The following is a 27561-nucleotide window of genomic DNA, read 5'->3' on the forward strand; positions in this document are numbered from 1 at the left end:
TTATCCATCCCTTATTTATCCGATCTTTTTAAGAAGTTTAAGGTCCTAGAGAATGGTGACCAGAACAAATTCACTGCCTTATGGAGCTTGAAATCTAAAAGTTGAGCCCTAACTGATTTAGCTCAGTGGATAAAGCCTGTGGACTCAAAAGTACCAGTTTGATGACATTCAAATGCATGTATCTTGGTTGCGGGCACATCCTCAGTAAGAGGTTTGCAGGAGGCAGCTGATCGATGTTTCTCCCTCGTCAATGTTTCTATCTCTCCCTCTCCCTTCCTCTCTGTAAAATATCAATAAAATATATTTAATTTTAAATATAATAATAAAAATAACAATAAAAGTTGAGATAGATATTAAATAAAATCACTACTTAGTAACAAAATCTGATAAATGCTATAAAGGAAAATTTACAATGTAATGAGGGAGGATAAAACAGAGGAATCTGTTATAGCCTCAGGGATCAGAAAGGCTTTCTGAGTCCACAACATCAAGACAAGCCTTTGAGGAAGAATGGGCATTACAGAGACAGGGGCCAGTGGTATGTCAGAGCACCAACTGCAGGAAAAATGATGTGACTAGAGGTTGCAGGAGGAATCTACCTGGCCAGCCAAGAATTCATCCCAAGTACAGTGGGAAGTTTCCAGAAGGGAAATGACAAAATCTTTTCCATTTCAGGATAATCATTTGTAAGGCTCTGTGCAGGGAACAGATGGGGACAAGGGTGGGAGGAACAGTCAGGAGACACTGCTATCTGGATGAGTGAAGGTGGAAATGTGGTGGTGGGACAAAGGGAGGTGGACAGGTGCCAGACACACTCTGGAAGCACACTGATGGGGGTTGGTGGTAACTTAGTCAATGAAATAAACATACCGTATTTTCCGGCGTATAAGACAACTTTTGAAAAGAAAAAAAGTCAACCGAAAATCGGGGGCAAAAGACCAAAACTGCACAAAAATTACCTGCAGATCTTGACGGCAAAGAAGTCTTTTCTTTGAAGTGGGGGGTAGTCTTATATAACGAATATAGGCCTAAACGTTTTAACTGTAAAATTAGGGGGTCATCTTATACGTTGGAAAATACGGTATGCATATTTTGTAACAGAAGAATTGGGATCGTATTGTATATATATTGTTTTGTGATAAACTCTTTTCCACCTGTCACCACTGGTACATTCCTCCTCACTTTATTTAATTTCCTTTCATTAGAAAAAATTTTGGCCTCTTTTACACCAAAATATGGTCATACCTGAGCTAACAGAATTATAGGCAATTTTTATTTTCTTTTTATACTTTTCTATATTTTCCAAATTTATACAATAACACATATCTTAATATATAGAAAAACCTTGGGTCCATCACATTCACAACAACCGGGAGTCTTGACCAATCAGAGTCAGTTCTGCAGTCAGCGCTGGGTTGCCGTGGCAACACAGCACTGACTGCTATGGCTGCAGGCACCGTGACCCAGCACGGACTGCTGAGGGGGCTGCGAATCAGGCCCAGAGAGAAGCCTGGAGAGAGAAGCAGGGTCTGATCCATAGCATCTGTGGCACCTCTCTCTCTCTCTCTTTCCTGGCCTGGTCAGCAGTAGCGCCTCCATTTCTCTCCAGGCCTTCACCAAGGCTGCTGATTAGCCCTGCCTTTCTGATCAGGCCCCGTTGATAGGCCCAGAGATGCTGAGTGGCATAGAAACCGACCAATCAGAACCAAATCTGGGTTAACTGTGAGGAGCCAGTGGCTGGCTAGGAGGCAGAGCATTTGATGCTGACTAGCATAGAAATCAACCAATCAGAACCAAATTGGCCAGCAAGGAAGGGCAGTTGGGGGCAAGATCAGGCCAACAGAGGGCAATTGGGGAAAACCAGGTTGGTGGGGGGTGGGGAGGGGAGGGGAGCACACATCAGGGCGAGATCAGGTTTGCAGGGGAGGGCAGTTAAGGGTGATCAGGCTGGTAGGAGAGCAGTTAGGTGTTAATCAGGCCGTCAGGGAAGTAGTTAGGGGGTTATCAGGCTAGCAGGCAGAAGTGGTTGGGGGCAATCAGGAGGCAGGCAGGTGAGTGGTTAGGAGCCAGCAGTCCTGGATTGTGAGAGGGATGTCCTAAACCGGCAATCAGACATCCCCCGATTGGAGAGGGTGCAGGCTAGGGCTGAGGGACACCTCTCCCCGTCAGTACACAAATTTCATGCAGCAGGCCTCTAGCTACTTTAATAATTAGAGAAAAGGGGGTAAGGGAATATGGTAGAAAGGTATGACTTGTTTGTGTTTTGTCAAAGTAATTTTAAATCCTACCTTTACTAGTAAAGGTATACAGTTTATTTTTTGGCAGGGCCAAATTTAAGTTGAAAGTCAAAAAAAGGAGGGGATGGGAGGCAAGGAACTGCTACACCCAAAATCTATTGTATTATAATACAATTTCCTGTGACATTACTGGCATTCCTAAGCTAAAATGTTTCTTTTTCCTTCTCCTCTTATTAACATTCAGGGCAGCAATGGGTGTTCAGTAACACTGAAAAGTCATTCTTGTCCAAGAGGAACAACTTCATCTTTTTCATTAGCAAAATACTTACATTACAGTGAAGTAATCTTGAGGCAGGATCTTGTCATTGAAATAAAGGAAGAGTGGTTCAGTGTTAGCCTTTCTCACGGCATCTCTAGAGTGTTCCTGATAGTGCACATTGTTAGAGCTAAACAAAGTAAATGATGCAAAGTCATGTTTCTGTCCATGCCAGCATCTGACGAATGAGCTGAGGATTCTTCGAGGGTTGGTACATGGGAGCATCTTTGCAAAGCTCTCTTTGAGTACATCTCAGAGGCACTTGCCCCCACTCCTACCCCCAGATCTGCAAACACAGGAGAGTGGGCAGGGCACAAGGGCACAATAATCTGCCAACAAGGGCTCCTTTGGAGTTAGAAATAAATGACTGTGTGGAAGGAGCAGCTCATATGCAGCTGGAAGAATCAAGAAGAACCTGTGGTAACAAGAATTTGAGTTAAACCACAACAGATGCCCAAATCCAGACACAGGAAGGTGGGAAGCAACATAACCAGCCAAAAAACAAGATGTCAAAAGCCTTTGGGAGAGTGCCTGGGAGCAGACCAGGCCATAGGGCACAGGGGAAAAGTGAGAGGGCTCCCTAAGAAGGACAGCCTGGTGAACTGCAGGGGGCCAGAGCTAGACAGAAAGAAGTCCCAGAGAATAACCCATCAGGGATGTGACACACATCAGCAAACAAAGCACTGACAATGGCCGTAGTAGTCCTCAGTGAGGAGACAAGCAGCATGCATGGGCCACACTAAGGGAGCACTGATGTCCTTCCTATTACATGCGTGAAACAAGCACATGTAATCAGGACTTGCTGGGGCACAGATCAATAACAATGGGGACAGGGCAGAGCTCCAGCTACCTGTGTGATCCCTGAAACCAAGCCATAGTTGCCTCTGAAATGCTGAGAGGACCACTGAAGTCCATGTCAAACCACTGCTGTGTGGTTTCAGTGAGGCCAGTACTCAGAACCACAACAGCATTTGACCCGAGGGCTATTCAAACACCATGAATGAGATGGGGGATCTGAGGACCCAGCAGACCTCACCCCTCTACAGGTCTCCCTCATTTGGCAAAAGGTTGAGGAATATCATATAGGACTAGAGGCCCAGCACACAACATTCGTGCACTGGGGGCGAAGGGGTCCCTCAGCCCAGCCTGCGCCCTCTCGCAGTCCAGGACCCCTTGGGGGAACGGGCCTAAACCAGCAGTAGGACATCCCCTGAGGGGTCCTTAGTGTTGCCTTGGAGGTGGGAGAGGCTCCCGCCACCGCTGCTGCATTTGCAAGCTGAGTCCAGCTTCTGGCTGAGCAGCACTCCCCCAGAGGGAGTGCACTGATCACCAGGGGACAGCTTCTGAGTTGAGCGACTGCCCCCTGGTGGTCAGTGCATATCATAGAGACCTGTCATTCCACCATTCGGTCGATTTGCATATTAGGACTTTATTATATAGGAAAATTGAGAAACTTGACTTTCTGCACCTTTTAGCTTGAGAATGCAAAGAATTCACCCCCTTTTTTACTAACCGGATCACCTAACTTACTTGGTGCTATGACCATTGTTCTCAGGAAACCTGCCTTTAAATGCACACCCTGACCATTGACTTTTTCCTTCTGCTGCATTTGTTGTAATAAATCAGTTTGTTTACATTTCTTCCTAGCCTCACTCCAATAGAGATTTAAATCACTTAAACACAAACAATATTAAATCAGAATTAGGAAAATTAGACTAACAGAGAAATTCTAGACCAGAGAAATGTAGTGTGTCAAGCCAGGGCCCTAAATAGTCTGCAAAACTTTCAGACTTAGCACTCCTCACGCAGGTCACTGAGGGAAGCTCAGGGAGGCCAGGATGAAGTTGTCCAAAGAGAAAAAGCACATAGCAACTGTTTAAAGCATTTCCTAGTGCACCTGACTAGAGGAAATCTCTCATCTGTCTTCCTTCAGGGACATACATGGAAAATTTCTTAGTTATTCTAAGGGTCTGAGAGCCACTGAATTAGCTCCTGGCTCTCCCAGCCCCACTGTAACTGCACACACTGTAGTCTGAGTGCAGTGAGCACCCTCATACCTGTTAGCCCTCAACCATGCCCTGGAAACACAAGTCACATGCTTCTGAGGAGCAGGAATGTTACATATTTTAACATCACTGCAAAATCAAACAAGTGACTTTAAAACTTTGTCAGGAAGAAAGAGGCAAAACCTGGTAAGTCGAGACCATAAAGATGAACAGAAAAAGTGAAATTAAATGCTTTAAAAAGTCAAAGCTGCCCTGGACAGGTAGTTCAGTGGGCTGGAGCACCATCCTGAAATACCAAGGTATTGGGTTCAATTCCCAGTCAGGGTGCATGCAAGAAGAAACCAATGAATCTATATATATAAAAACCTAAGTGACTGTTAAGAATAAATGACAGGAACAACCAGTCTATCAGTCACTATGATGCACACTGACCACCAGGGGGCAGATGCTCAACGCAGGAGCTGTCCCCTGGTGGTCAGTGTGCTCCCACAGCCAACCTCCCGCGGACCCCACCCCTGCCAGCTGGCCAACCTCCCACAGCCCCTTGCCCTGGCCAGGTGACCCCGAGATGACCAGCCAACCTCCCACAGTCCCTTCCCCCAGCCAGCTGGCCCCCTTCCATAGGCCCCAATAAGGGTGCCAGCTGGACAACCTCCCAGGGACCCCTCTTCTGGCCGCTGGCCCCCCCTGATAGGCCTTGACTGCCGGCCAGGCCAAGGGACCCCACCTGTGCACAAATTCATGCACTGGGCCTCTGGTACATAAATAAAGTGGAACAACAAATTATGTTTTCCTCTCTCCCTTCTTCTAAAATCAACAAAAATCCTATATAATAAAAGGCTAATATGCAAACAGACTGAATGGCAGAACAACTAAATAACCAGTTGCTATGATGTGCGCTGACCCCCAGGAGGCATGTGCGAAACATGTTAGGCATTGGCCATGGTGGGATGGTGAAGCAGGTGAGTGGGGGGGGAGAGGGAGGTGGTGCCAGCCCAAGGCGAGCTGGTCGCTGTCATCAGGGCAAACCTCTGGTAGTTACTGAAAATTCTTTGCTCCTGCATTCCAAGGTCTTGCCTGGCACTCGCACCTGCTGCCAGCACTGGCCCTGCTCACAACCGCTGCTGGTGCCAGCTCTATTCACACCCAGTGCTGGTGCCAGCCCCAATCACTCCAATAGCCATCAGTGGGTGCAAGAGGGGCCAGTGCTGTCAGCACGTGGTGGCGGCAGGAACAGGGCTGCTGGCAGACAAAGGAATGGGGCTGCAGTGGGAGGGGCCAAGTAGGAGCACAGAGGATGGGCTGAGACCTGCCCCTGTGCCTACTGCAGCCTCCGCGGCCCACAATTCCTTTCATGATGCATGAATTTGTGCACTGAGCCCCTAGTAAATAAAAGAAAAAGTAAAAGCTAAATAGAAATTATTATTTATTCCAGTAATTAAAGTCTCCAATGACACTCTAAATCACGTGTCAAACACAAGGCCCGCGGGCCAAATCCGTCCCGCTAGGCCTTGCAATGTGGCCCGCACCGCGCTGTCATCACTGCACTCCGCTGCGTTTCCATCACAATGACAGTTTATGACTGTTCAGTAAACCATTCGGCCCGCGATTTAGGCTGGATTTTAGATTTTGGCCCCTTCTCTGATTGAGTTCGACACCCCTACTCTAAATACTTATCTTTCCACTTCCTTACATCTATATTAAATAGCAGCTCCTGCCGAAACCGGTTTGGCCTGTGAACTGAAAGGTCCTGGGTTCGGTTCCGGTCAGGGGCATGTGCCTTGGTTGTGGGCACATCACCAGTGGGGGGTGTGTGGGAGGCGGCTGATTGATGATTCTCTCTCATCAATGTTTCTGGCTCTCTATCCCTCTCTCTTCCTCTCTGTAAAAAATCAATAAAATATATTTTAAATAAATAAATAATAAAATAAATAAATAAATAAATAAATAGCAGTTCCTTCCTTAAGGAATATTAGTCTATTTGCCTTGTTTCTTTCCCCCATAAAAATTTTCATGTCTTTATTAATTTATGTACAAAACGTTTATTATGAACATTGGACCGTTTGACTTCTACATTATGCCATTACACAGAAAATACTTCAAGTCCTCTACTTTTCCAGAAATTGCTATTTAAAAATATACCCATACCTGCCGAGACCGGTTTGGCTCAATGGATAGAGCGTCGGCTTGGGGACTGAAGGGTCCCGGGTTTGATTCCGGTCAAGGGCATGTATGTACCTTGGTTACGGGCATATCCCCAGTAGGGGGTGTGCAAGAGACAGCTGATCGATGACTCTCTCTCATCGATGTTTCTAACTCTCTCTCTCCCTTCTTCTCTGTACAAAATCAATAAAATATATTTTTTAAAAAAAAATATATATACCCATACCTGCTAGTACATAGGTGTAATTTGCTGGGTAAAAGTCCCTGAGCTATTTCTTAGGAATCATATATTTTTCTTACATAGATTTCACTGTAACAATTTTTTTAAAAAAATACGTATCTATAAACATTCAAATGTATTTAATAAGTCTTAGTCCAAAATAAAATGGAAAAGTGTATTTGTATGTATGTATGTGCGACAGAATACAGCATATGAAAGTGTGTATCACCACTAAACACCTATAATAAGGAAAACATGGAGTCCATCTATAATCATAAAAGTGTAATATGCTAATTAGACTGGATGTCCTTCTGGACAACCTTCTGGAAGAAGCCAGAGCTGTGAGGGAAGCCCGGGTCCTGGGTGCCTGCTGGCAGCTGGAGGAAAGACGGTGCTGGCAGTTGGGGGAAGGAAGGCCTACTCTTGTACGAATTTCGTACATAGGGCCTCTAGTTGTTATATAAGGTTTAAAATGGTACTTAGATTTAAAATACCAAAGAGCAAAACCACCTCAACTAAAAGGCGCTACAATGGAAGACAGAGAGGAAAAGTTCCAATAATAGGAATTCCCTGTACCTATATTGGAATTGGAACAATCTGCTTTATTCAAGATATATATACAGCTTTAGAAGTGCTGCTGATCTTTTCCTCTCACATTATCTAAGTTCACAGAGTGAGTGACTTTCCGACTAGAATTCTCTGAAAGCAAATGCAACCTCTATTGGACCAAAAGAGTCTGAGTTGGAGGATAACTGTGAAGGGACCTCTATTTTAAGTTTTATAAAGTAACACTATACAGCCAACTGATTATTTTTTAAAATATATTTTATTGATTTCAGAGAGGAAGGGAGAGGAAAAGAAAGATAAAAATATTAATGAAGAGAAAGAACCATTGATCGGCTGCCTCCTGCACGGCCCCCTATTGGGGGTCAAGCCCACAACAAGGGCATGTGCCCTTGACCAGAATCGAACCTGGGACCTTTCAGTCCACAGGCTAACGCTCTATCCACTGAGCGAAACTGGCTAGGGCCCAACTGACTGAATTATTTCAAGAGTATTAAAATATGGTAAAGGGAGTCTTTTTTACTAGCAATTAACATAAATGTTTATGGGAACTTTACTGGTGTGATCCTCAATTTTACTGTATTTGTATTTTACTGTATTGGAAACAGCACCAGCTTTATTATTTCTTGCACTGTAATCATCACTAATGGATTTTACCACAAAGGGATCCCACCTGTATTTTGGATTATTTGTTTGAGTTGTTTCTTTTTATCAGAGCTGAACACAGCTGCAAAGAATACCCAGCTCTGAGTACCTCTTTTGTTTGCAAGTAATTTGCAGGAGAAGTTTTAGCTTTACTGTTGGGTTGCAAGACTCAGCAATTCATTCCAACAGGGGCAGTACCTGACAGCATATCTAATTTCATATATTCAGAATGAGAAAGGGCATGTCTTTGCTGCCAACTTCCACTGCTGGAATACTCCACACTACATCATTCATGACCCTGTGCTTTATAAAAGCAACTTTCAATATAATGCTCTCTATACACAAGTTAGTCACAGTATATCCTAAAGTATCAAGGAAGGCCCTACAAAATATGTGGTTCATTTCATGAACATAACATCAGAGAAATTTTAATTCTCTAGGTAAGTTCTATAGTAATAAACTACAATAGGAGGATTGAGATTTCTTTGGGACATAACAGAGGGCACTGTTCACCTTTTCCTGTGACTGTGATGCCAAGAGTACATACTTAGAATATTTCTAAGAAACCAAAAGTGCTGAAGCCATCCTGATGTGCTTAGACCATGAAATCATAATTTTCCAAGGCAGCAAAAATACCAAAGTTATTTCCATTTTCGTGCAACTGCGACTTTTCAGATGACAGATGGTAATTAAGGACTTGCTTTCAATAGTCATTTTATAAAGGAACTACATTTTTACTAGTTACATTTTACTTATTACATTTTTACCTTGGCTCAACAGTAATTCCATTTTATTTGTGTGTGTCTTTTATTTTTATTTTTCAATTACAGCTTACTTTCAATATTATTTCGTATTAGTTTCAGTTGCACAGTATAATGATTAGACAATCATATAGTACTTTAGAAAGTATTCTTCCCTCCTCAACAATATTTCTAGTACCCACCTGGTACCTATTCCCTATGCTATACTTTACAAACCTTTGACTACTTTGTAATCACCAATAAAAATATAGAACACTTCTGTCCACCGGCATGGCTCAGTTGTTAAGCACTGACCTGTGAACCAGGTCTCTGTTTGATTCCTGGCCAGGGCACATGCCCAAGTTGCAGGCTCTCTCCCCAGCAGGAGGCATGCAGGAGGCAGCCAATCAATGATTCTCTCTCATCAATGATGTTTCTTATCTTTCTCCCTCTTCCTTCCTCTCTAAAATCAATAAAAATATATTTAAAAGAAAAAGAAAATGGAAAAAAAAATGGAACACTTCATAAAGTTGCATGTCATCCCTGTGCAGGAGCCATGCTAATCTGCTCTGTTTTGTTCCAATTTTAGTTATATGTGCTGCTGACGTGAGCACTAGTTCCATGTTATATGGCCCTGCCCCTCAACCTGGGTTTTATTTAGCTTTGTGAACTGCTAACAGGACCATAAAGGTATAGCTATAAATTGTGTATTTATGCATGATCAGTACCACCTCCACTAATGTTCCCCTATTCTTAAGCAACTGAGAAAGCAGCCTATGTTGCCACCATTTCAAAGATTTCTCTAATCTTTCTCATCTATATATATAAAAAGCCAGCGACCAGAATGCTGTAACAACCAGAACTGGTCTCAATGATGCCCACTGCGGCCAGCAAACTGGCCTGATCTGGGGGTGGGACAGGCTGGCCAACCTCCTGCAGCCCTTCCCCCTGCCCAGCTCCTCCCACGATGGGCCCCCACCACCCTGATTGGCCTGCTGCCTCTCCTGCTAGCCAGCTCCACCCCGATTGGCCGCCCCCACACCAATCAGGGGTGGGACTGGCCAGACAACCTCCCATAGCCCCTCACCCTGGCACCTGACCCCTGTTTGAAACCCTCACCCCATTTGGGGACAGGGACCATCAGCCAATCACCTATGGCCCCTCCCACAGCTGGCCCAACCCTGATCGGACCCCAATGGGGCGGGCTGGCCTGCCAACCTCCCACTATCTCCTCCTTCTGATAGGCCTCGCCCCCAATTGGGGCTGGGCCGGCTGGATCCACCAGTGCACGAATTCGTGCATTGGGCCCCTAGTTTCTTAAAATGGGAAGTTAGATGTAATATAGTTGCATCCCCTATAATGGCATATCAACTGTTTTTTAAATAGCGAAAAACAGTCAAGGATTGCCAATTTGTGTTAATCAAGCTTCCCCTTTTGCACAAACCAAAAACAAGATAAGGGAAACCATTCTCCTCTTCCCTATGACAGTTTAGAATAAGCCCAACTAAACCCCAAAGAAAGAGCTCCATGTGAGAGCCCTTCTCAAGGACAAAACAGGAGATACACGTGGCCCAATTCAGAAAATTCTGGATTTTGCCTGAATAGAAAAAGCAGCATTTCTTTTGGGGGGAAAATGACCCTTTTGGAGAGAAAGGGTCTAACTTGGAAACCTCCTCTGAATAGTGAACCACTCAAACCACCTTTATGGGGAACCCTTACTGTGATGGCCACACAGGCCCTGCGAGCTCACCCACCTGGTCACAGCCAGCGTTCACCAGTTCCTGCAGCATCTGTCGGTTCACTTCTGCAGAGGCCGGGGGACCTGATTCATTGGCGAAGGGCAACAAGGAGTATCGGATCTCCCTCAGGGCCTTCTGGTATGGGCCAAACTTTGGGGCAGTTCTTGGCTGCTGCTGCCGGGCAATATCCTTGCCCCCCAGGACATTGGAGTCTAGGGAAGTGTCATTTGGTCCCACAGGTGGCCCGTGAGTGGAAGACTTCGAGGGCTGCTTCAGCCCCTCACGAATCTCCTGCAGTCGTTGCCGACTATTTCCAGAGTAAGTCGTGGCAGGAAAAGTCTTTGGCCTCATTTTAAGTCCAATTTCTTCTTACCATAAATACAATCTTCTTAAAGGGCTTTATTTTTAAAAAACTGAACAGTATCAGTTAGTTGTAAACACAGTTTCAAAACAATTTCCTTTTAAATATTTTCTTTCCTTCAATTTTTGTAGTTCCTATCGAGAACAAAAAGTTTTCAGAGCCTTCAATTTGAAGATCATCACTATCTGAAAAAGAAGATGGAAAGACAATGTTCATTTGTGGTTTTCACATAACACTTTTCAGAGTCCAGAGTGCTAACCATTACACTATAGAACCAACTTTCACATAACACTTTTCAGAAATGGGACAATTATCTTGAAAATATTCAACTTGGAAAGATCAAAAAGAAACCATTGAAACAGGAATTTCAGGAGAATATAGGCAGGCTTAGGGAATTTTTAGAACTGAGTCCATCAAAAAAAACATAGGGTTACTAACTGGGAGAAGGAACATTTCCAGAACACAAGGAAGCCAAGTGCACATTTCCATAAGACAAGGAAGCAGCAACAATTAAAATGAGGCAAGTTACTTCTACGTAAGATAAGGTAACTGGGAGTAGCCAAGAGATCTATATTTACAAAATAAAAAAGGAGGAAGAAAGACCAGAAGAAATGAGAAGACCAGACAATGAGGGAAGAGGGCCTCAGGAGTTATTATACTAACCAATTGGAAAGGGAATACTGACCAATTAGAGGGGAGATCAGGACACAGGAACTGCAGCCTTTAAAAACCATGGGAACAGGAAGTCTATGAACGCTTTCCCCCTCCCAACGTGGGCGTCTGTGCTGAGAGAATCTTTCCCGTTCCTCACATGGGAGTCCGTATTGTTCAATAAATGTCTACCTTCGCTATACCACCTTCTGACTGTGGATTTATTCTTCGACTCCAGCGGACAAAGAATCTGGGTTCCAGTCCAAAATTTCCATATCACCATCACCTCAGAAATTACAAAGCTCTTTGTCTCTGGTTAGAGCACATGATAGCCTGTATAGTCTACTTCCGCATGCCTGTAGCCATACTTTCCCATACCTATAATTCATATTTCCTCATGTAATCTTTGTTCTACCTTATATAAGCAGCTGGCTTATGGGGGGCTGCAGAGCAGGTTTTTGTGGATGACCTGCTGCTCTCCCATACTGCCAGCAATATTGGAATAAACTCGCATAAAGGATTCAACCCTGTCTCCACTTAATTGGCTCAAGTAGTGACAGGCAGCATGGATCCATTGATTGTCCAGTTACACTAATGCTTTGACAGGGCCAGACCAAATGATTTCATGGGCTTCAACAAGGCTGGATGTTCCCACCCTTATATAAACAATTAATGTCTGGTTCATACTTTTGTCCTTTATCCTGGGGCTTCACCAACCTCTCACCCACCTAAAGCTGTGGTTGTTCTATCTCTTTGGAAAGTTTTCCTTATAAAATCCTCCCAAATTTCCTGAAAGATACCAGAAAATTATCACATCTAAGATGTCCTATATTGCAATTGAAAATAGTTCAGCACAAGGTATCAGAAGACTTTCAAGGTAACTACTTCCTTGATTGTTTAAAAACGTCAATTCTTGTCACCATTTTTTCCTAAATATCAAAGTAAAAATATCTTTCTTGAAGAAATTGACACTTATATAGTAAAGTCATTTAATCTTCTACACCCTCCCTCTAAGGATCAGATGATAACACTTGGTAAGAATAATGAGTAAGGCAATGCCTGTGTCCTATTCAAGTTAACTGCCACAACTCTAGCACTTAGTCCCAACAGCAAAACCCTGCATGCCCTCCAGGCTCAAAGAAAAACTGACCTAAAGAGCATTCTTTAAAGCACACATGTCAAACACAAGGCCCAAGGGCCAAATCCGGCCCGCCAGGCCTTGCAATGTGGCCCAAACCGCGCTGTCATCACTGCACTCCGCTGCATTCCATCACAATGACTCGGTGACATAGGAGGCTTGTGATCTCGCTGGCCGCCTCGCCTGGCCACCGTACTTGCTATCTATTACGCATGAGCATAGATAACAAGTCACAAGAGATTCAGGAGGCGTGACCTATAGTCCGGCATCCGATGTGGTTGTGCGGGTGGCAGAGCAGAGGAGAGAGTGAGTGTGCGGGCATAAAAAATACACAGCAGAAGCTGCCAGTTCCTGGCATAAAGTGCAGGCATAAAAATCGCAACAAAATCTGCTATCTGTACCCAGCCAGGCATTTATTGACTGACTTTTTTTTTCTCCACTCCATCTGCCAAATCAAGCTATCCCTGTGCAGTTTTCAACTTTTTCTTTCTAACGCAGATTTCCAATAAACTACATCTTTTACTGCCAATATTGATCCCAAAATGTCCAGGAAAAGAAAAGTTGACGGTGAAGGCAGACAATTTAATGACAAATGGGAAAATGAATACATGTTTGTGCTTAGAGAGGGCAAACCAGTGTGTATATTGTGTTATGAGACAGTGTCGGTGATGAAAGAGTACAATATACGTCGTCATTTTGACACCAAACATAATGTTAAGTATGGCAAATATACTTTGGAAGAAAAGCATAAAATTGTTAAAGAACTAAAAGGCAAACTACAATCACAGCAGCAAATGTTTACAAAGGCTACAGCGAAAAATGATGCTGCAGTGAAAGCAAGCTTTATAGTGGCTGAAGAAATTGCCTGTACTTCAAGGTGTTTTTCAGAGGGTGCCTTTTTGAAGCAATGCATGCTAAAAGTGTGTGAGCAAGTATGCCCAGACCAGATACAGAGTTTTCAAAATGTCAGTTTGTCAAGAAACACCATTGCAGATAGAGTTCAAGAACTCTCAGGAAATCTATCATCACAGCTCGCCGAACAGGCATGCAGTTATCTCGCTTTTTCACTTGCTATCGATGAAAGCACAGACAACACTGATACAGCGCAGCTGTCCATCTTTATACGTGCTACGAAGACCGACCTCTCTGTCACTGAGGAACTTTTGGATGTAGCTGCCATGCATGGGACGACGACTGGTAGAGATATATTTGAGGCTGTGGAGAAATCTATAAATAATTTTAAATTACCCTGGGAAAAGTTGGTGGGGCTAACTACCGATGGCGCACCTTCAATGTGCGGAGAAAAGAAAGGCTTGGTTGGACTAATGAAGGAAAGAATGCAAAAAAGTCACTGCCACACACCCTTGATTACTTATCATTGCATTATCCACCAAGAGGCTATGTGTGGAAAAGTTCTGGACATGAATGACATAATGACCACAGTCATTAAAACTATTAACTTTAAACGGGCACGTGGCCTGAATCATCGCCAGTTCCAGCAGTTTTTACAGGAGGTGGGTGCAGAGCATGGAGACGTGCCATACCACACAGAAGTAAGATGGCTGAGCAAGAGCGCAGTCCTCAAAAGATTTTTTGAGTTCAGAGAACAAATTGCTCTTTTCATGGAAAGTAAAGGAAAGCCCTTGCCTGAACTGTCGGATCCCGCCTGGCTATGTGATTTTGCTATGATGTGTGACATATGCGAGCATCTCGCCCAACTGAATCTGAAGCTGCAGGGACGCAAACAAGTCATCACGAAGATGTCTGACATGATCACAGCATTCCAGCGTAAACTTCAACTATGGAAGTCCCAACTGGAACAGGACAATCTTGCCCACTTTCCCGTTTGTTTGAGTATCTCAACCACTATTTCTGGTACTTTTCCTTGCAGTCGGCTGGCTACCAAAGTTAGCCGTTTACTAAGTGAATTTGAGCGGCGCTTCTCTGACTTTAGAACACAGCACTCAGGCTTTGACATCTTTGCCAATCCTTTTACAGTTGATGTCAACAATGTGCCCCATCACCTTCAGATGGAGATAATCGAGCTTCAGTCTGACAGTGGCCTGAAATCAAGGTTTCAGGATGTTGAAATTGAGGACTTCTACCCTCTACTGCCCCCTGACTCAATGCCAGAGCTCCGACTTCATGCTGCCTGTATTCTATCCATGTTCGGGAGCACCTATCTTTGTGAACAGATGTTTTCAATAATGAATCTGAACAAAAACAAGCACAGATCACGCATTACCGATGACAACCTCCATGCTGTTTTGCGGGTTGCTACAGCCCAAGAAATAAAACCGAACATTGACTCATTGATCCGGGGAAAACGGTGTCAGACATCTAGCCAGAAAACAAAACAATGAGCATTTTAGGTACATTCCAATATTACTGTTTTGCTTGATACCAATATTACTGTTTTGCTTGATAGCATGTGAGTTGGTTAACAGCACTGTTAAGGAAAAGATTGTTCCACTCATTTTAAATTCACATTTCTGGTTAACATTGTCAGTTTATGATTGTTCAGTAAACCATTCGGCCCGCGATTTAGGCTGGATTTTAGATTTTGGCCCCTTCTCTGATTGAGTTCAACACCCCTACTTTAAAGAATGGCCCAGCTGTGTGGCTCAATAGCTGAGCATCAACCTATGAACAAGGAGGTAACGGTTCGATTCCTGGTCAGGGTACATGCCCAGGTTGTGGGCTTGAAGCATCTATCTTATATAAAAACTGCTGTTTGAAATTTTAACCCTGCTATTTGGCTTCTGTAAATTCTTGCTTGCTAATACTACTCCCACTTCAGAGAGGCCATTAAACTTTCCCCAGACAAGGTTATCAGTGCTGGCACAAGGCCAGGCCTCTGGTTGAGGTCTCAAGGCCCCAGCACATACGGGCTCTTTAAGAACTTGCAAAAGGGGCCAAAACCGGTTTGGCTCAGTGGATAGAGCTTCGGCCTGCGGACTGAAGGGTCCCAGGTTCGATTACGGTCAAGGGCATGTACCTTGGTTGCGGGCACATTCCCAGTAGGGGGTGTGCAAGAGGCAGCTGATCGATGATTCTCTCTCATCAATGTTTCTAACTCTCTATCCCTCTCTCTTCCTCTCTGTAAAAAAAAAAAAAAAAAAAAAAAAAAAAAAAAAAAAAAAAAAAAAAAAACTTGCAAAAGGGGCCAGAAACACCCATATTTGGGAGACAAAGAAGGTAAAAACAAGTAAATAGGAAAAATTCCTGTATGTTGGGGCCCAGAATTTGAGACATTTTCCTCTGGACCTGTGTGTAATAAATGTAACTCCATCTCTCTAAGTATTGCTTTATTCTTCTTCCGTTTTCTGTAACAGGTTCAATCCCCAAAAGGGAGCATGCAGGAGGCAGATCATCATTGATGTGTCTCTCTCTCCCTCTCCCTTCCTGTTGTAGTTATATATAAAAACGTTTAAAAATTCCTTAAAAACTGCCTAAAAAAGAAGATATTGAAATGTTTAATTAACTTCCTTTGAAACTTACAGTATGATATTAAGGACACATTCCCCACTGCCCTGAAGCATGTGTACCTTATAGATAAGGATCTGAACTTCAGTTACTGACTCAGAGTGACTTGTCAAGATAACCAATTGAGTGAGTGATGTACTCTCCCTAGATAACCACATGTAGCCCCTTGCACTGTTAGAGATAAACATATGTGCACTGACATAATTCACTGATACTCCACCCCATCCAAGTGGAATACAGAAACTCTCCTAGCTGACACACTTCTGATCCTCATAGCCAATTGGCTTGGAGATCAATGCTTCCCAGTGATACCAAAAACAAGCAAGGCTTAACAACAAGACTGCACACACAGCCCACGAAGGGCTACGCCAAGACTGCCCACCTCAGGTAACTGGGAGGCTGAGTCACTGAACCATATAGGACACCTTAGCACACAGAGCCACCCTACCAACTCAGGGAAGCTGTGAAAATGCCGAGACAAGGAAGCAGATCACAAACAAAAGAAATGGAGAACAAGAAGAGACTGGATATAAAGTTCAAAACCACGCTTATAAGGTTTTTCAAGAATTTCCTAGAAAAGGCCAATAAAATAAATGAGACCAATGAGGATATGAAAAGGGATCAACTAGAAATAAAGAATACATTGTCTGAAATAAAAAGTATTATACAGAGTCCTAAAAACAGAATGGAAGATCGCAAGAATCAAGTCAAAGATTTGGAACATAAAGAGCCAGAAGACACTCCTCCACAGAAGCAAGAAGACAAGAGAATCCAGAAAGTTGAAGATAGTGTAAGAAACCTATCAAGCGAACCAACATCAGAATTATAAGGGTCCCAGAAGAAGAGAGAGAGCAAGATATCGAAAGCATATTGGAAAAAATAGTGACAGAAAACTTCCCCCACCTGGTGAAAGAATTAGACTTACGAGTCCAGGAAATGCACAAAACCCCAAATAAAAGGAATCCAAAGAGGACCACACCAAGACACATCATAATTAAACATCCCAAGAGCAAAAGACAAAGAGAGAATATTAAAAGCAGCAAGAACAAAGCAGGTAGTTACCTATAAAGGAGCACCCATATGATTATCAGCTGATTTCTCAACAGAAACCATGCAGGCCAGACGGAAATGGCAAGAAATATTCAAGGTGATGAATAGCAAGAACCTACAGGCAAAAATACTCTACCCAGCAAAGCTATCACTCAGAATCGAAGGCCAGATAAAGAGCTTCACAAATAAAATAAAAAAGCTAAAGGAGTTCATCACCGCCAAACCAGAATTATATGAATTGCTGAAGGGGGTTCTTTAGGAAGAGGAAGAAGATAAAGATAAAAATTATGATCAACAAATACGTAACTATCAAAAACTAAAAGCCAAGGGAATTAAAAAACCTGATGAACAATATTAACTGGTGAATACAATAGAGTCAGAGGTATGGAAGGGGAGTGAACTGACGATTCTCAGGGAAAAGGGGCGTGGGGGTGTGGGAAGAGACTGAACATAAACTGTGCACCTATGGATGAGGACAATAGGGGGTGGGGAAAGGGCAGAGGGTGGGGTGGGATCCTGGTGGAGGGGAGCAAATGGGGGGGGAGGAACATTTGTAATAATCTGAACAATAAAGATTTATTTTTAAAAAATAACAAAAAATAAAAATTGGGGGGCGGGAGGGGTTCAGACCAGCCAATGTGCTTGCCTGTCAAGACAGCCACAAAGGCACATCCTTTGGTCAGTCCAGCAAGCAACACGGCTCCACACTCCTCTTCCTGCCAGATGACAGAAGAAAACCTAAAAACTTCCGATCTAGACGCGAGCAAGCTCTCGGGTGAGGAACGCCAGCTCCCTGCATCAGGACCAGCCCAGCCCAGCTGCTGGACCGCAGAGGACAAACCACTAAGATCCCCAATAAGCCTGTACCCGCAGCACCAGAAACTGTGTGAGTAATAAAGTGCTGTGTGATTTGCAACTGCATGTTTCATGTGGTGTAATTCCTCTGGCAATTAATTGAATTATTTTGCGTATGCTTAAAATTTAAATTAAAGCTTCTAGGTTTTTTGGTACTAAGCCTGCCCTTGGTCCTGTTTGCATAGAGTAGCCTCTTTGCTAGCAACTACTTGAATGTTCCACACCTGCAGGGTTAAAGTTTATCTCAAGAGATGCCTTAGATACACACTCCAGATACTTTTCCCGGGATCTACTTGGGACACTTCCTCTCTGAAATCAATTAAAAAATATATATTTTTTAAAATAACAAAACATTAAAAAATAATAATAAAAGGAATAAATTTTAGAACTGTGAAAAGAAACTGCTTCAGACATTCTCATGTGGAAAAAAAATTAGGATAACTAATATTTAACCAGAATTTACTGTGTCAGGCTTGTTCTAAGAGTTATCTATTATATAACCATATACAACAGAAAACCCCAAGAGATGACATTGAAATCATTTTTTTTAAAGGTGGTGAAAAGAGTTTTATGGCTAAAATAGGCAGGTTTAGAAAGTTTTAGAATAAAGTGGGACCAAAGGGGGAAGACTACAAAGGTGAGGGCCATGGAGCTGCCAAAAGGCATTCATTCACAAAGAACAAAGGTGCCACAGGGTGGGAGGAGAGGAAGACATCATTCACAGGAGAAGGGAAAACCCACAGGGCATAGAGAAATGCTGACAAATGGAAGAGGAAACATATTTTCACAGGAGTTAGAGAATTCTACCACTGAAGGGGGAGACAAAGAAGGGGCTCTATGTGGGTTTGAGCTTTGAAACTGCTTGTGGTAACCAATCAGAAGGGAATATTAGGACACAAAGAACTGCAGCCTTTATAAACCTTAGAAAAAAAGGCTTAGTGGGCTACCCCCTTTAGGACTCTGTCCCTACATGGGAGTCTATGCTTGTTTCCAATAAATTCCCACCTTTTCATATACCACCTTTTGTCTGTGGCTTCATTCTTCAAATCCACCTGGACAAGAACCCAGGAAAGAAATCACCTTTGCATCATGCTCAGAGAAAAACCACTCAACTCAGTCGCATTTCAGTGGGAAGATGGAGGGTCATAACCATCGCCTTTCTTAAGGTAGCTCAGAGAAGACTGCCTGCATTTAGAAAGAAAATACCAGACTAAATACACTTTCAACATGAAACCCATATTTTAGTTCATGACATCTACCATATCAAAGTCACTAAAAGGACTGTTGTAAGGCTATGCAGATAGTGAACTACAGATGTGGGAACTAAGTCCCCTAGCTCTGGGTTGGCCATCGGCCAGAACTCTAGAGCTCTGCTGCATTAGTGTGAAATGGGATGACATACTGCAACCACACTCATTTTCCGTAACTTCCTGATCTAAGCATCTGTTGTGAAATACCTCATTTTCTGAAACCCAAGGTCACATTCCAACAAAACACATTTGGAGATTTCTGAGTGGTGGTGTCTGAGAACTGAGGCACAAGGTATGGCTTCTCCTAGGGGAATTTATAAACATATAACTTGTTTCCTAAAACAGAGAAGAGATAAATCTTCACAATAAACAAAGCAAAGCAGTGGCCTGACAGTAAGCAAATACATTCATCCCAACTCCCTTTCCCCCAATCCACTCATTTATCCCACCTACATACTGTCTGCATACCAAATGCCTAAATCTCAGGCACTGAGATTGATAGAGAAGAATAAAACCCTGCCTTTAGCGGACACACAGTCAAGAGAGAAGTGAAGGTGTGGTGGGCAAACAGCTTCAAAAAAAAAAAGAGATGGGGGGAGGGAGAGGAGAAAGAAAAAACAAACAACCATACAACACATTTAACAGATGGGAGAATAAAGGAAAAAGTCAGAAAACTATTTGAAGCAGAGTTAACCAAATATGAGGGTAGATTTTCCAGCCAGAGGAAACAGCATATACAAAACAGCAGAAGAATGTGAAGGCTGTAGGCACCACCTACCCACCAGGTTTAGATATGTGGGACGAGGCTCTTTCTGAAGAGGAAAGGAGGGATGAGAACAGGAGGTGCAAAGGGGCTGGATTCGAAAGGCTCTTCAATGCCATGTTAACTATCTGGAGTTAGTGCAAAAGATGGGGAACCACTGTTCGCAGTTAAGCTAAGGAGTAATATGCCCAAAAGTACCCTTTAGGGAGTTGAGTCTGGAATGTGGCTCAGAAGGGAAAACCGTAGACTTTAGGTAGATGATGAAACCCAGATGAGGAACAGCAACCAGTGGGAGCAAGGAGGGTTGTATTAAGGAACTAGTTACACCCTGACCTGGGATCTGGGCTAAAAGATGTAAATGAGGAGCCACCAGCACATGGGACATTTACCCAGCTACTGACCTAGTTAGAGCCATGAAACGGAGTGTTTAGGTGAGGGAGGGAGATTTCCTGTCCCTCCCAATTGACATCTCAGAATAGCAGTCAATGACCATTGAGTAGTAACACCAGCAGACTAAAGAAGGAGCTAAGGGCAAGGGACACAAAGATGGCTGACATTGAAGAATAAAAGCTATGAGAAAGTCAGAGCCAGGACATGGGACATCCTCACTGGCAGACACAAAGGGAGTTAGGGACAACAAAAGAAACTTCATAATGCTCCCTAGAATTCAGTCTTTAAAGCTACTGAAAGCTGTAACAGCTGTGAGGCTTTTGGATGGAAGATAGGAGTAATATATTTAAGTTTAACATACTTTTTTTGTTTCTGGTTGATTTTAGAGAGAGGAGGAGGGAGAGGGAGACAGAGAGAAATATCAATTTGTTGTTTCACTTATTTATGCATTCATTGGTTGATTCCTATGTGTGCCATTGTTAGGGGTGGGAGGGAGAAATAGAATAGTGAGGACTAACTATAGTTATGAGAAATATTAATCATTCTGTTAACTGTGATTGTTTTGTTCTGATTAAATAAAGCATTTGTTTAACTGACCTGGCTGGCAGTTGTATATCCCAGGACTTGGAAGTTAACCTGGAAATGCGGTCCATTCTCCCTATCTGAGAACTGCCTGGAAAGATTTGCAATCCCCAGCCTGCATTGTCTGTCATCTGTAACTATTATATCTATTCTTATTCTTGTTGCCTACTTCCCCAAGTAATCTTTGTCCTTCTACCCAATATAAGCAGCTGGCTTATGGGGGTGGCAGGCAGAACAGATTTTTGTGGATGACCTCCTGCTCTCCCATGCTGCCAGCAATACTGGAAAATAAAAACAATCATATATGATTCAACCCCATCCCTGCTTAATTGGCTAAAGTAGTGACAGGCAGCTTGGACCCATTTATTGTTCAGTTTCACTCTGACTGGGTATTGAACCTTCAACCTTGGTATATAATTAACTGAGATACCAGGCCAGATCTATACTTCTATTTAAATGTACAAAACATAAATCAACAAATGTTCACAAAAAGCACATTCTTACAAACAGCATCTGGATCAAGGAGTCCAATTAGTACAACCCCAAAGCCCCCACCCACAACAGACCAACACTTCAATGAACCACCCTCACAACTTCTAACACCAACGGTTAGTTTGATCAGTTTTTTAACTTTATATCCATGGACCTATATGGTCTGTACTCTGTGTCCCCTTGATTTATATTGTATTTTACTTTTACTTTTTGTTGATTTTTAGAAAGAGTGGGAAGGAGACACACATAATTGGTTGCCTCCCCCACACCCCAATCAGGGCCAGGGATGGAGCCTCAACCAAGGTGCATACCTTTGACCAGAATCAAACCCAGGATCCCTTCAGTGAGCGAAACCAACTAGGACCACACTGATTTTTTAAATATATTTTATTGATTTTGTACAGAGAGGAAGGGAGAGAGACAGAGAGTTAGAAACATCGATGAGAGAGAGTCATCGATCAGCTGCCTCTTGCACACCCCCTACTGGGGATGTGCCCGCAACCAAGGTACATGCCCTTGACCGGAATCCAACCGGGGACCTTTCAGTCCCCAAGCCAACGCTCTATCCATTGAGCCAAACCAGTCCCGCACACTGATTTTTTAAAATACGTTTTTATTGATTTCAGAAAGAGAAAAGGAGAGGGAGAAAGGGACAGAAACATCAAGGATGAGAATCATTGATCAGCTGCCTCCTGCATGCCCCCTACTGGCATATGAACCGTAAGCCTGGCACATGTCCTGACCAGGAATCAAACTGTGATCTCCTGGTTTATGAGTCAAACCAGCTGGGTTGTGTCCCAATGATTTTAGGCCCAGTGCATGAAATTCGTGCATTGGAGGGGGTGGGGGGTGTCCCCTCAACCGATCCTGCACCCTCTCCAATCCAGGACTCCTCAGGGGACATCCCTCTCACAATCCTAGACCACTGGCTCCTAATTGCTCTCCTGCCTGCCTGCCTACTGGCCCCTGACTGCCCCCCACATCAGCCTAGTCTTCCCCAAATACCCCTTCCCTGCTGCCCAGGTCGCCCCCAAATCTCCCCTCCCTGCCAGCCAGGTCGCCCCCAAATCTCCCCTCCTTGCTGGCCAAGTCGCCCTCAACTGCACCCCCGCCAGCCTGGTCACCTCTTACTGCCACCCCTGGCAGCCTGGTTGCCCCTCATGGCTCTCCCGCAGGCCTGGTCACCCCACGCAACCTGCTTGTTCAGTCGTTTGGTCATTCCTCGGGCCGGCCCTGGGAGGCTGGAGGGCAGAGGGGACTGTGCGCCACCATCTTGTGGCTGTGGATGCTTAAATCTTTGAGGGTGTGGCAATCAATTAGCATATTCCCTCCTTATTAGCTGTGGGTGCCACCATCTTTGTGAGGGTGATGGTCAATTACAATATTCCTTTTTTATGAGAGAGGACTAGAGGCCCAGGGCATGAAAATTCATGCACTGGAAAGGGGGGGTCCTCAGACCAGCCTGCCCCCTCCCTCTCAGAGTCCAGAAGTCCCAAGGGTCAGGAGGTGAACCGGCAATCAGGGGAAGGCAACTCCCCATCACACCTCTGCTGCTGCCACTACTGGCAGCACAAGCCTCGGCCAGTCCTGGTTACCTGAGTCTCAGGTGGCAATGGGCGGCTAAGCAGCCGACATCTGAGGCTTGCGTGCGCCTCAGGCCGGTACTGGGCAGCTGGGGGTCTAGGGGACTGGGGAACTCCGGAGGCAGGGGCATGGAGTGGCTAGGCCCGCCTAGGGGTGGGCCCAGACCTGCCACGTGCTGCCGCCATCTTGTTGCTGTGGGTGCTGCCATCTTTGAGGGCATGGCAGCTGATTAGCATATTCCCTCCTTATTGACTGTGGGTGCCGCCATCTTTACGATAGCGTGAGGGTCAATTAGCATGTTACCTCTTTATTAGATAGGGTGAATACAATAGAATCAGGGGCATAGAAAGGGAGTGGACTGACAATCTTCGGTGTGGGGAAAGGGGTGTGGGGAGTATGGGAAGAGACTGGACAAAAATTGTACACCTATGGATGAGGACAGTGGGGGCGGGATTAAGGGCAGAGAGTGGAGTGGGAACCAGGTGGAAGGGAGCAATGGGGGGAGTGGAGAGGTACAACTGTAATAACCTGAACAATAAAGATTTATTTAAAAAATAAAGAATTTTGCCCAAACCGGTTTGGCTCAGTGGTAGAGCATCGGTCTGTGGACTGAAAGGTCCCAGGTTCGATTCCAGTCAGGGGCATGTATGTTGGTTGCGGGCACATCCCCGGTAGGGGGTGTGCAAGAGGCAGGCAGCTGGTCGATGTTTCTCTCTCATCGACATTTCTAGCTCTCTATCTCTCTCTCCCTTCCTCTCTGTAAAAAAATCAATAAAATATACTTTAAAAAAATTTAAAATAAATAAAAAATAAAGAATTTTTTCGTTTTTTTTTAATATAAATTTTTATTGTTCAGATTACAGGTGTTCCTCTTCCCCCCCCCCCCCCATAGCTCCCCTCCACCTGATTCCCCACCTCATGCTACTGTCTTCATCCATAGGTGTAAGATTTTTTTTTTAAAATATATTTTATTGATTTTTTTACAGAGAGGAAGAGAGAGGGATAGAGAGTTAAAAACATTGATGAGAGAGAATCATCGATCAGCTGCCCCCTGCACATCTCCCACTGGGGATATGCCTGAAACCAAGGTACATGCCCTTGACCAGAATCGAACCCGGGACCTTTCAGTCCACAGGCCGATACTCTTATCCACTGAGCCAAACCGGTTTCGGCAATAGGTGTAAACTTTTTATCCATTCTCTTCCGGAACCCCTCAGACCCCCTTCCCATTGAGAATTGTCAGTTAACTCCCTTGCTATGTCTCTGATTCTATTATATTCACCATTCCATTCTGTTCTTCAGATTTTTTTTTTCACTTGATTTTGTTTCACTTATTGGTAGGTATGTATTTGATGTCTTTTTGTTGTTCATAAATTTTACCTTTACCTTTTTCTTCCTCCTCTTCTTAAAGAATACCCTTCAACATTTCATGTAATCCTGGTGTGGTGGTGATGAACTCTTTTAGCTTTTTCTTGTCTGTGAACCTCTTTATCTGACCTTCAATTCTGAATGATAGCTTTGCTGGGTAATCTTGGCTGTACGTTCTTGCTATTCATCACTTTGACTATTTCTTGGCACTCCCTTCTGGCCTGCATAGTTTCTGTTGAGAAATCAGCTGACAGTCATATGAGTACTCCCTTGTAGGTAACCAGCTGTTTTTCTCTTGATGCTTTCAAGATTCTCTCTTTGTCTTTTGCTCTTGGAATTTTAATTATGATGTGTCTTGGTGTGGTCCTCTTTGGATTCCTCTTGTTTGGGGTTCTGTGCGCTTCCTGGACTTGTAAGTCTATTTCTTTTTATTTCTTTCTTTTTTTTCTCTTCTTTTTTATCAATCTTTATTGTTCATGTTGTTACAAAGGTTCCTCATTTCTTCCCCCTCCACCAGGTTCCCACCCCACCCTCCGCCCCCTCCCCATCGTCCTCATCCATAGGTGCAGTTTATGTTCAGTCTCTTCCTCCCTCCCTTTCCCCGATAGTAAATCCCTTTTCAGATAGTAAATCAGTTACTTAGGATTTTCTCATATCAATAATACCACCACATGCTCAATGATACATTTCACACAAAAGACATTTCCAAATAGGTCAACGAGTCTCATCCAGGCCCCACCCAAGGCACTCACAGATCAACACAGATCAACACCCCAGCCCTATACTAACTCAACACATCCAGATCTAAGCCTTCATCACCTGATTCAGCAGACCCTCAAGTTCCCACAAAAGTTTCCAGCCATGTCTGAGAGGCAGCCGTGGGGCAGAGGCAGGCGAGGAGCAAGCTGTTCCAGGCCTGGCTGCTCCGGGCCTGGCCTCTGTTGCTCTGGTTCGTTCTCCAACCAGCTGTTCCAAGTCTGGTCACCACCACTCCCAACCTAGTTGCTCTGGACCTGGCTGCTGCTGCTCCAGGCCTGGCCGCACCCGACCCGGCTGCTCCGGGCCTGGGCGCTCCCAGCCTGGCAGCCGCTGCTCCGGGCCTGGCCGCACCAGACCCGGCTTCTCCGGGCCTGGCCACTCCCAGCCTGGCAGCCGCTGCTCTGGGCCTGGCCGCACCATACCCGGCTGCTCCGGGCCTGGCCGCTCCCAGCCTGGCAGCCGCTGCTCCGGTCCTGGCCGCACCCAACCCGGCTGCTCCGGGCCTGGGCGCTCCCAGCCTGGCAGCCGCTGCTCCGGACCTGGCCGCACCAGACCCGGCTGCTCTGGGCCCGGCTGCCCCGGGCCCGGCCGCTCCGAGTCTGGCTGCTCCCAGCCTGGATGCTCCGGGCTTGGCTACTGCTGTTCTGGGCCTGGCTGCTCCCAACCCGGCTGCTCTGGGCCCGGCTTCTCCGGGCCCGGCCACTCCGGGTCTGGGTATTCCTGGGCTGGCCACCCTGGGCTTGGCCGCCTCCGCCTCAGGCCTGGCTGCCACTGCCCCAGGTCTGGCTGCTCCAGTGCTGGCTGTTGTTGCTCTGGTTCTGGCTGCTGTTGCTCTGGGGCCTGGCCGTTGCTGCTCCGGGCCCGGTTGCCACTGCTTTGTGCCTGGGCACTCTAGGCCTGGCCGACGCCGTTCCAACATTCTGTCCTTTTTTTTTTTTTTTTTTTTTTTTTTAAACGCATTTATATTGCAATGTTGGCTGGTGAGTTGAGTTCTGACTTAGTCTTTGATTTTTCAAGATCTTCTTTGTATTCTTTCTTAAGTAATTTTACTATCTTTTGCTCTCACTTGATTTCTTCACATTGAGAACTTTGGTTTCTTCCTCCTTGTCCTGGGAGCTCAGCAGGTTGGCCTGTGGCTCCCCTTTGTTTTCCGCGGGCTCCCGCGCTGCTCCAGCCCACCGCCGGGTCGGCGCCGCCCAGGAAGCAGCCCCCGGCCCCGGCTCCGCCACCCGCGCTCAGAGGTCGAAGGCTCAGGGGCACCCCCCCCCGGGGGCCCCGTCGCCCGGCTCGTGTCTGGCAGGGGCTCTCGCTCCCTGTCACGTTCCTCCAGTCTGGAGCTTTTTTTTTTCTCCTTTCTGCTAGGGGAGTCTAGGATCAGAGTCAACAGACTGTCCTCTGCGCGCAGTGCACGCGACCCTGGGGGCTCCGCCCTTCACCACTCCTCTGGGATTCCGCCTCACAGCCCCATCTCCCCCTGCCCGAGCCTGGGTCCCCAGGGTCTGGTCCAGGACTGGGGTTCAGAGCAGTCCGGACTGAGGCTCAGCACTGCCGGAGGCTTTGTTTCTTCCCGCTAGGGTAATCCAGCATCAGAGTCAACATTCAGTCCTCTGTGCACAGTGTGCGAGTGACTCTGGGGGCCCTGCTTTTCGCTGCTCCCCTGGGATTCCGCCTCACAGCCCCGTCTCCCCCGCCGAAGCCTGGGTCCCCAGAGTCTGGCTCATATCTGGGGCTCAGCGTTGCCGGTTCGGGGGTTCAGCCCAGGCTGGGGGTTTTATTTCCTTCCTGCTAGGGAATGCCAAGCAGCACCCAGTCCTCTCCTCCTCTCTGGCTGCGACCTCTCCGTGCGCGTGCGTGCGAGTTCGCAACATGTCTCCATACCTTAGGCTTTTTTTCAGCTCCTCTGATTTTCCTTCCTTCCGGTTTTCTCTTTCCTTCTTGTTGTAGAATTTTCAGTCAGTCGACTACCTGTAGCTCTGGGCGATGTCCACTCTACGTTTTAGTTGTATTCCATTGAAATTGTTGTGTGCGGCTGCGGTTAGGTGTCTACCCGAGCAGCCATCTTGGATCCTCTGTAAGTCTATTTCTTTCACCAAGTAGGGAAAGTTTTCTGTCATTATTTCTTTCAATAGGCCTTCAATATCCTGCTCTCTCTCTTCTGGCACCCCCAAAATCCGGATGTTGGTACACTTAAAGCCGTCCCAG

General features: G+C 45.2%; 1 protein-coding gene and 1 non-coding gene across 6 annotated transcripts in view; both read right to left on the reverse strand.

Moving 5' to 3' along the window:
• The window catches only part of LATS2 (large tumor suppressor kinase 2), a 111700-nt gene that overhangs the window by 74282 nt on the left and 9857 nt on the right, over positions 1 to 27561 (reverse strand). For 4 of the 5 annotated variants that reach the window (XM_036455526.2, XM_036455530.2, XM_036455524.2 and 1 more), the window contains exon 2: positions 10646 to 11176. In XM_036455526.2, the coding sequence (XP_036311419.1) occupies positions 10646 to 10981 (336 nt within the window). In that variant the 5' untranslated portion in view covers positions 10982 to 11176. Of the gene's footprint in view, positions 1 to 10645; positions 11177 to 27561 lie in introns of those variants that run through there. The other variant, XM_036455527.2, reaches the window with a different exon arrangement.
• Positions 9398 to 9505, reverse strand: LOC118730959. The gene has a single exon (XR_004991685.1). It is a non-coding gene; the product is annotated as a U6 spliceosomal RNA (small nuclear RNA).

The sequence above is a fragment of the Pipistrellus kuhlii genome, unplaced genomic scaffold, assembly GCF_014108245.1.
Source record: "Pipistrellus kuhlii isolate mPipKuh1 unplaced genomic scaffold, mPipKuh1.p scaffold_m20_p_3, whole genome shotgun sequence".
NCBI classification, from domain to species: domain Eukaryota; kingdom Metazoa; phylum Chordata; class Mammalia; order Chiroptera; family Vespertilionidae; genus Pipistrellus; species Pipistrellus kuhlii.